Consider the following 9,745-nt stretch of genomic DNA (forward strand, 5'->3'; position numbering starts at 1 on the left):
TACTGCTATCATAAAAATACACTTAGTTGTAGGTTTGAAATTCTACATATGGCACATTTATGTTTGCAAACAAAAACAAATACTCAACAACAAATATTTTAGCTACATGTATATTTTGTCAGAAGTACTGCAGCAAAATGGAAATATTTTCTCGACTTTATAACATTTACAGATGGAGAAAATCTGTGAAATATAAATTATGCACTGAGGAAATTATTGGATGTCACTTTAGCTTAAAGATTATAAATAGAGACGTTCCCAACAATCGCTGCACAACTTAACCTTTAAATAACATTCTACTAACATTAAGGAAATGTTACAAATCAGCATTCCTAGAATGTTGAATTATAGATCAAAATTAAGTTGAAAGAACGTTTGAGGAACATTATACCTTATAAAAACGTTCCTCTAATGTCAAGAAAACTGGACGTTTTTAACGTTCCCAAAACCAACACTGAATACTTAGAGAACGTTCTTATAACAAAATTCTGTTAGCTGGAACTGTCTAAATAACAAGTTTACCATCTTATGTATATTACAGATAAATGAGGAATGTTTAGCACTGACAAATAAGTGTTAAACTTAATAAATATTAACATTTTATAAACTTTTGTATTATTTAATTTGTTATTGATTAATAAACGCTAATAAAGTAAATACAGACCCAGTAGCTAGGGTGGCACTCTAAAGCCTGTTCACACCAAGAACAATAATTATAAAGATAACTATAGTCAATCACATGATCCAGTCAATTAAAGTTCACAAAGGTGAGAAAATGTCTTAGTGTTTTTTATGATCAGATTGTATCCCAGTAATCCAAGGGTTTCAGCCTCATCAGCACATTTAAATGTGTCCCTTATTGGACAGACATGTCATGTCTACGAATCATGAGGAGCTAATTCAGTCAGGTTCAGTAAGAGAAACATGTGAAATGTGCTGAAGATGATCCAGGATCAGTGTGGAAACCCTTGCTGCAGTCAAAGTGTGACATCAACTCACTCACCATAGAAACGACACGCCCACACTGACGTCTGGTTTAATGTTTCTCAGATAGTGAGTGAGTCTTCCAGCTTATCTGTTCTTCCACAGCAAGAAACAAACTGAATGTTTAATATGTGATGGTTTTCAAAGAGGTATGATCACATTTTTACTCGATTTGACTTCTGAAAGAAATGTCTCTATTAAAAGAATTTTTTTTTGCTTGAATTTATGCATATACTGTATGCATTATACAGTACACTCAAATTACTTTGAAATTTACTGATTCAGTCTTCATTTTTGCTATATGCTATTTGCTCACAATATTTAAATCAACATATTAACAGCCAGAGAATCTAATAAATTATGTCAACAGTGGTGAAGGACAGAAAGAGAGACTGTGACATAATTTCTGCATGATTCAGAAATATTTTAATAGAATGACTAATGGAAACTGTGATAATATGAAAGGTGTTTGAAATGAGGCCCCTATAAAGACAATAAGAGAGCTGAACTCTTCTTATGCTGGGAACACACACACATTTTTTTTTTTTTTTTTGAAAACTTATTTTTTTGAAATCTCACAAAATCTCATGAGACTTCAAAACAAGCATTACGGATGATAGGCAGGAAGAAATTGTGTTGATAGGGTTTAGAATGATTTTGGTATGTTTTTCTATTGCCACATATCTACAAGCTGATTCTCCATCTCTGCTGTCCAAATCCATTTAACTTTGTGCTGCACCATGACTGCATTTGTTATGCTTCTGTCAGCTCGCTTTCTGATTGGATATTGTTTCGTTTCACGTGATAATCTCCAAAGCGTGTATGCGTTTGTCCTCGGGGTTCCCCCCATACATCAGGATTACTGATCGTAAATATTCAACATCTGTAGAACCAGCAAGATAATCGGAACATTACCTAGGATTGTCGGAATGGGAGAAATCGGTCCAAAATCAGCCCGATTATCTTGTGGTGTGAACCCAGCAATAGATGTGTGAGGTTGACTTACAGTGAATGAGCTGCTCTCTGCTGATCACAGAACACACAAGAAACTAACTATTGGCAATAGCCAATTCAAATAAGTAGTCAAACAGGAGGTTCACTTTGTTTTTGTTTTTTTGCTATTAAAAATGCTTATGTGTGAATGCTGAGACACAGCAGATCTTAAAACTGAAACCAATATCCTCAAACCTGTTACCTGAATATTTTTAGCCAAAATTAGCAGCATAGACTTTTACAGTGGTTTGACATTTGAAAGTAGTGATTTTTAGGCAAATAAATAAGACTGATCATGAACTGTGTTCAAACTTGACTCAAGGTCTTCCATCTACTGCTCAAAAATGAACATTGTGTCATCATTTACACACCCTCGTCTTTCAACACCTGAATGACTTTCTTTCATGGATCACAAAAGATGTCCAAACTGCTCTTGTGTATTCAACTGAAGTGAATTTCTCCAAAATTTTTTCCTTTTGTGATCCACTGAAGAACGTTGTGCAGATTTAGAATGAATTGTAACTGATTTTTGTAAAATGTATGGCATTTATTGTTTTAGTAAACTAGGGTAAACGTACCTATTAAGCTCACCAAAATCTACACTGAGACATTTTTAGTGCACATGATATTGGTTTCAGTACAAGAAGTTATGTTAAAATAAAATATTAATCTCTCACACAATAATATTTAATTTTATTTTAAATGACTTTATAATTTCATTTAAGATGTACATATTTAAATGCAAAAAGTCTGGCTGTGCTACATTTGTGTACCCTTTAAGCACACCCCTGTTGCTATTAAGCTCACAACATGTTTTATTAAAAATTCTTGTTTATTTTAAACAACCTTTTTAAAGAATTGAAAACATTTTTATTTGAAGGTACAGAGTCAATCACAAAAATAAAACAGAACGCTAAAATCCAGCAACAAGGCACTTAATTTGATCAGTTATATATTCTAATTCATGACCGGTGTTTTGCTTTGCTCTCTCCTCTGTGCTTCCGTGTTCATCATTACGTCAGAGTTCGCTCTTTCGCTGTAAATCGATGTGTACAGCTGTCTGTCGGAAGCTAGTTATTTTAGATTTTAAAGTTTTAAATATGGATATTTTTCTTACACAAATGCATTGCTTTGCTACAGAAGGTCTTTATTAACCCCCAGAACACGTGTATGATGGATGGTTGTTTTTTGGGCTTCAAAATCTCATCCTCTATTTACTGTCATTATAAAGCTTGGAAGAGCCAGGACATTATTTAATATATCTCTGATTGTATTCTTCTAAAAGAAGAAAGTCATATACACCTAGGATGGCTTGAGGGTGAGTAAATCATGGGGTCATTTTCATTTTTGGTTGAACTATCCCTTTAAGGCTGTGAAAATAAGTTATTAATCATTTTATAAAGATTAACTTAAAGTGACAACCATCAGTTAATATTTAAAGTCTGTTTATGAAGTATTTATATAGACGTTTAATGTGGATGAGCTTAAAGGGAGATTAATTGGAGCAGCAACAATTTTTAATTAATAAATATTACATTAAATTTAAAGGACAAGATTTTGCAAAATAAATTATCTAGGTCATGTATTAAGTTTATACATATTTTAATATGAACAACTATTATTGACAGTATCTATGAAATTGTACTTTTTCTTATTGATGTCACACTGAAGTTCATAGTAGTGTGCAGTCTTTAAGCTCACCTTACAATAATATTAAGTCTTTAAAAATGGCAGCATTGTAAAACCACAGACCATCAATAAACTGTAAATTTATAATATTATGGATTTACAAGCCAGTAATGCCTTTAAAGTAATATATTAGTGTAACAAAGCTAGTACACTAGCTATACAGCTAGTAAGCTAACTATGTAGCATCTGTGCTATGCTGCTAAAACTATCTTTTGGATCCAACTGTAATTATTTTCCACATGCAGGTTCCAGGTTATAATATGCAAAAGTCTAAACATTAATCTCTTAATTTTGCAGTAAGTAGTTATAACTACCCCCAAAAAAGACTTAACCACCTTAAAAATGCACATTAAAGGGGCTCCTCTTTTGGCAAAAGTTTTCAGACAGATTTCAAAATGGCCACCAGACAGCAAAAATCGGAGCTCAAAGATGGTAGTGTGCTTAATGGGTACTTGAGCTTAATAGGTATGTTTACCCTATTCTTTTAAAAAATGCTGCCCTTTCAGTATTTACACTAAAATAAATTCCACTGGCTGTTTAAATAAAAGGAAGGTTGTTTGGCTCGTTAGGAAGAAAAAAAACTCATTATGGAAAGATTTTAAGTCATGATGACAAATGAAATTGTAATGGAGAACAAAGTATAGCTTTTGATATACTTTGGCGATAAATGTAAAGTCAATGGCCTAACATGAGGCATAATCTCCTTGTCAGAGTTTATTTTGCATTAATTAATTAATAATATGAACAAGGTTACAGGATACAGTTCAACTGTTCATATGTGGAGAATCTGGCAGGACTTCAAACTTTACCAATCAAATCCAAAACACCCAATGACTGACAACAGATCCATTCAGCACACAGCAAATAATAAATGCAATGAAATATTAAAAAAAATGTGAGACTTTGAACACAGTTCAAATAATGTTGGCTATATCTAAATGATCCATGTCTGTAACTACAAAACTCATTTCCAGTACAGCGTGAATTATGCATAAAATGTAAACATAAAATTAACAAATCCAGTTTGACTTGATAGAAATGTGCCCTCAGTTCACAGATGCTGAGTGTTGTTAGTGTTTTCTATTGATTTCAGCTTAAAAAAAAAGTTTTCAATCACAAACACACACAAAAAATGATATTCTACACATCCTTAAGTGATATTGTGTTTTAATAAATACATTCATCTCTATAAATATATTCATCTCTCCTACAGGACAGGGCCATGAAGGAAACATTAAATGAATTGTCCCACCTGAGAGACTCTATGTTCGGTCAACCCTGGCCCAGACATGGACTCAAACTCCTCTACTGGTTCGCCAATGACTGTGTTTCTTTTGGTAATGACAATATCATGATCTCTGAATGTGACCCAGCCAACGGAGACTTTGGTTTTCACCATTTTAAGAACAGATATGACGAAAATGGGGATAAACTTCTTCCAGACATAGACTTCCCTTACTATGTGGTTGGCAATCTAAATTCACCAGGAGCTGAAGAACTTCCTGATTATGTCTCAGAAGACAATTCTCCTGGCCTTCACAACAGCAACACAGACCGGATTATTGTCAGTCTCTATGATGAGGAGTGGTTTCAGAGAGTTTATGTGACTCAACACCATGACCGATCAAACGACTACGATCCAAACGCCACTTACCCAATCTCCAGAGGCCTTCTCAAGATCATCAGGAGGATGAATTTAGAGGACTTTCTGGAGGAGATGGGTTATTTTACATACATACAGCCTTTCTACCCAATGCCTGTCATCAATTACAGTCCTCAAACTACAAACACATTCAGTCTAGAATTCACTGCGGTCACTCCATCATCCAGTGATTCAGATGACAGCGAGCCTTTCAATTTCATATTTATCTTTTCCCATACCTACACAGACAGAAGCAAATAATGAACATTAAGATTTAGATTCAATCTCTTGCCACCACAAAGATTGATGGGAAATTAAATTTGGTCTCATCAGAACCGTGTTTTATGTCGAACTTTATCACTATTCTTCACCAAAGGAACTCAAAATGTGTACAAACTGAATTGTACAGTCAGCATTCACAAACTGATGACTATTAATAATTTGTGGTAACACTTTACTTGAAGCCTTTATGTATAATGCATATAAAGGTATTCATAAGTTATGATGCATTGTACTATCTTTTCATAAATAATTGTAACCAAAGTTAAAATGCATCATAATTTTCACAGATTGCTTGTTACATATGAAATTGGTTGTGTCATGTTTTAAGGCATTAATTTTTAAAGGTGTATTATAACTGTGGTTACAATTATTCCCATACAATACATTATAAGGTGCGACAAGGCATAATACACTAAAAGTACTTTTATAATGCATTATATGTAAAGGCTTTAAACCAACAACCTCCCACATTCTCGCTCCTGGCCGAGACAAGCAACCAACGACGTAACCACAAATCCAACAAATGTGACGGGATTTATTAATAACACTGTCTAGTGAACCTGATGCTTTTCATTGAAAGCAAAAACAAAAGTTCAAACAAAAATCCAAAGCTGACTGCCACCTCACAGACCAAACGAATGAGGGCACCATAGGGCGCGTAAAACACCGCTTCCGCTCGTGACCTGGACGCTCGAACTGGCTGTGTGAAGCAGGTGGTGATTAAGAGAGTTAAACATCGCTCGAAATTCACTAAAACTAATATCACAGAATCAAGTCAAGGCCTGTGAATAAATGCATACATACATGAGAATGACTGTATGATCCTTTCTGCAGTTCAGTCAGTTTATCAAACATAAACGGCAGTGAACAAACAAAGCCACTGGAAGGCAAGCCTGCAACTTTTAGCCAAAAAAGCGTAACAGCTAATGCTAGTGCTCCACCCCCCGCGGTACACAGGGAATGAGACCGGAGGCTGTTTTTTGAATGGATGTCACTATGCTTCACTATGCTGATTAAACAGCTTTTGTGGGGAAATGGCTAATCATTTAATTAATCAACAGCCTGTTTGCTAATCTTCAGCATGTTTTACACTAAACAATACTTTCGTTGGGAACTATATGTAGATTTTAGAGAAGACAGACTAGGGAATGTTGCGACTGACGTCACTGCCATTACACAATAGGCTGAGAGGTGCCACACGTGATTAAGTTAGCCGTTACGCTTTCTCCAATGGTAAGAGATACAGACCCTCTTATCTCCCCATTATATACAATCTCTGGAACAAATCCATTCAAATGTGAGTCCAGTGCAAGTTGATGTCAATGTTTAGTGAACATCTTCCTCTAGTGGTGCATGTCATCATCACATTCTCAAGTAACGCAACGCACACGTTAAAGGGACAGTTCTTTACCTTATTTTATTTTTATATGTTATATTTACATATTATATTTATTTCAATCATGACAACTCTTGGAAGATTTTTAGCATGGTAATGGATATGACAATGTTAAAGGTGCCCTAGATCGTAAAATTCAATTTATCATGGCATAGTTGAATAATAAGAGTTCTGTACATGGAAATGACATACCATGAGTCTCAAACACCATTGCTTTCTCATTCTTATGTAAATCTCGTGCGTGAAAAACACCACTGAAAAACTGGCGAATCTCAACATAACACCGACTGTAACACAACAGTTGGGATCATTAATATGTATGCCCCCATCATTTGCATATGCCAACCCATGTTCAAGGCAGTGAAGCAAGCAACGAAGGACAATAGTGAAAATGGCAGATGGAGTGATAATAACAGCATGTTGCTATATACTGTTAAATGTGGTTAAAGTTACCATTGTTTCTTAGGATGTACTCACACTATGCACGGTTGCCTTGAACCGAGCCTGAGCGCGATTGTCCCCCCTCCCCACTCCCCCGCTGGCCTGCACTCACACTGCACTTAATGTTCCAGGCCGAAGCACGCTTACATCATGTACGATGCAACTTTTTGAATGGAAGAAAACATGAAGAAATGCACTTTCGCTAAGAGAATGCCTAATATATAGACTATTTTTAATTTATGCCACGCAGCGATTTTCAATACCACGTATCAGAGGATTATTACGAAGGCAGTAGACGTTAATGGAGGAATTTGCAGCTTTACTCGCAAACTACAATTCCTGTTCATCGGTAAGGTGAGAATCATAAAGCACACATTATTGCCTTATTCTGCATGACCATATTCTACATCCCTAAATCCTACCCCATACCTGAACTTAACAACTACTACCTTACTAAATATTAATAAGCAGTAAATTAAGAGTTTGAGGCAAAATTTGTAATTAATAGTGGATATGTGTTCCCCATACCAAAGTGTTACCAAAAATATTTAAGTGAACTTACAAAAAGTTACGTGTCAGCTGGTACATGTTCTCCAGCACTGTTCACACACACATGAAGAACATGTTCAACCAAACACATGATCATCCACACAAACAGACAGACACTCACTTTGAGATCTTACCCAGCCAGTATTCGCTCTCCACATTCCCAAATCCTCTCTTGTACTGATTCCACGGCTGATAGAAATTCACACTGCCGTCCATTCTCCTCTGAATCACCTGTGATGGGTTTATATAGAAGATATGATTCATAATGTATGTTCTGATGTGTGTTTAATGATCTAAAGTCACATTCGTACCGTCCATCCTCCATTGTCTTCATCTTTCCCATCTGAGATCATGTGACAGTAAACCCAGACAGGAAAGTCACCTCCTGAATAGATGGAGTAAATCCCACTGACTGTTTCTCATGAGTTGTAGACGTCAGAACAGTTGAATGGCATTAATTCGAGGCTATCGTACGAGCCCAGCAGGAAGACCGCGAGAGGTTCCGGAGCTGGATTGACCGGGAGGTTTGTACGAAGACCACCAGACCACTCGCTGCGCCCACCCACCTGCCGCTGAACAAGATGGAGCCACAGGATGACCCAGAGGCCTTCATGGACTTGTTTGAGAGATCGGCGGAGTCTTCTTGGTGGCCCCGGGTTCAGTGGCCGTTGCGCCTGATCCTGCTACTATCCGGCGAGGCGCAGGTGGCAGCGCGGCAGAACCCGTACAGAACCTCCTGGTCTTCGACGACCTCAAGCGGGCCATCCTCCAATGCGTCGGCCGGACCCCAGAACAACACCACCAGCGCTTCCGCTCTCTGGGGCTGGGGGAGTCCAGCTGGCCATTCGTGATGGCCCAACAGCTCCGGGACTCCTGCCGCAAATGCCTGCTGCCCCAATTTTGCAGCCCCATGGTTCATATGCTGCTGCCTATCTAGATGATATTATTATCTTCAGTAATGACTGGCAGCGGCATATGCACCATTTGAGGGCCGTCCTGAGATCGCTGAGGGGGACCGGGCTCACGGCCAACCCGAAGAAGTGTGCGATTGGGCGCGTGGAAGTAAGGTATCTGGGCTTCCACTTGGGACATGGACAGGTGCGTCCCCAAATTGATAAGACAGCAGCAATTGCAACCTGTCCGCACCCCAAGACCAAAAAGGAGGTTAGACAGTTCCTCAGGCTGGCGGGATACTATAGAAGGTGCCTAATTATTCGGGCCTCACCAGCCCGTTGACTGATCTAACTAAAAAGGAGGCACCAGATACGGTCCAGTGGACAGAGCCATGCCAGCAGGCCTTTACAGGTGAAGGCTGCTCTATGTGGCGGGCCATTGCTTCACTCTCCTGATTTTTCTCTCCCTTTTATGTTGCAGACTGACGCGTCGGACAGGGGGTGGGTGCTGTCCTGTCCCAGGAGATAGAGGGGGAGGAACGGCCGGTGCTGTACATTAGCCGTAAGCTCTCTAAGAGAGAAGCTAAGTACAGCACCGTGGAGAAAGAGTGTCTTGCTATCAGGTGGGCCGTCCTTACCCTCCACTATTATCTCCTGGGACGGGAATTCACCCTCTGTTCAGACCACGCTCCTCTGCAGTGGCTCCACCGCATGAAGGATACCAACGTGGATCATCCGTTGGTATCTAGCTTTACAGCCTTTTAAGTTCAAGGTGGTCCACAGACCGGGTGTTCAGATGGCTGTGGCCGATTTCCTCTCCAGAAATGGGGGGGGGCCGCAGGCCGGATGGCTCCCCGGCCTGAGTCGGGCGGTGGG

The 9,745-nt window shown here is 38.4% G+C and overlaps 1 protein-coding gene and 1 long non-coding RNA gene across 2 annotated transcripts; one reads left to right on the top strand and one right to left on the bottom strand.

Moving 5' to 3' along the window:
- The first annotated feature begins 1,034 nt into the window (after positions 1-1,034).
- LOC125271532 lies at positions 1,035-5,569 on the top strand. The gene is made up of 2 exons (XM_048195569.1): positions 1,035-1,133; positions 4,880-5,569. Exons 1-2 carry the CDS (start codon positions 1,119-1,121, stop codon positions 5,567-5,569), a joined length of 705 nt encoding a protein of 234 aa, XP_048051526.1. The 5' UTR covers positions 1,035-1,118.
- Positions 5,570-7,994: 2,425 nt separating this feature from the next.
- On the bottom strand, positions 7,995-8,416 carry LOC125271197. The gene is made up of 3 exons (XR_007185538.1): positions 8,288-8,416; positions 8,111-8,207; positions 7,995-8,026 (listed from the first exon to the last, which is right to left on the bottom strand). It is a non-coding gene; the product is annotated as an uncharacterized LOC125271197 (long non-coding RNA).
- Positions 8,417-9,745: the final 1,329 nt, after the last annotated feature.

This window comes from Megalobrama amblycephala, linkage group LG7 (genome assembly GCF_018812025.1).
Source record: "Megalobrama amblycephala isolate DHTTF-2021 linkage group LG7, ASM1881202v1, whole genome shotgun sequence".
Taxonomy (NCBI): domain Eukaryota; kingdom Metazoa; phylum Chordata; class Actinopteri; order Cypriniformes; family Xenocyprididae; genus Megalobrama; species Megalobrama amblycephala.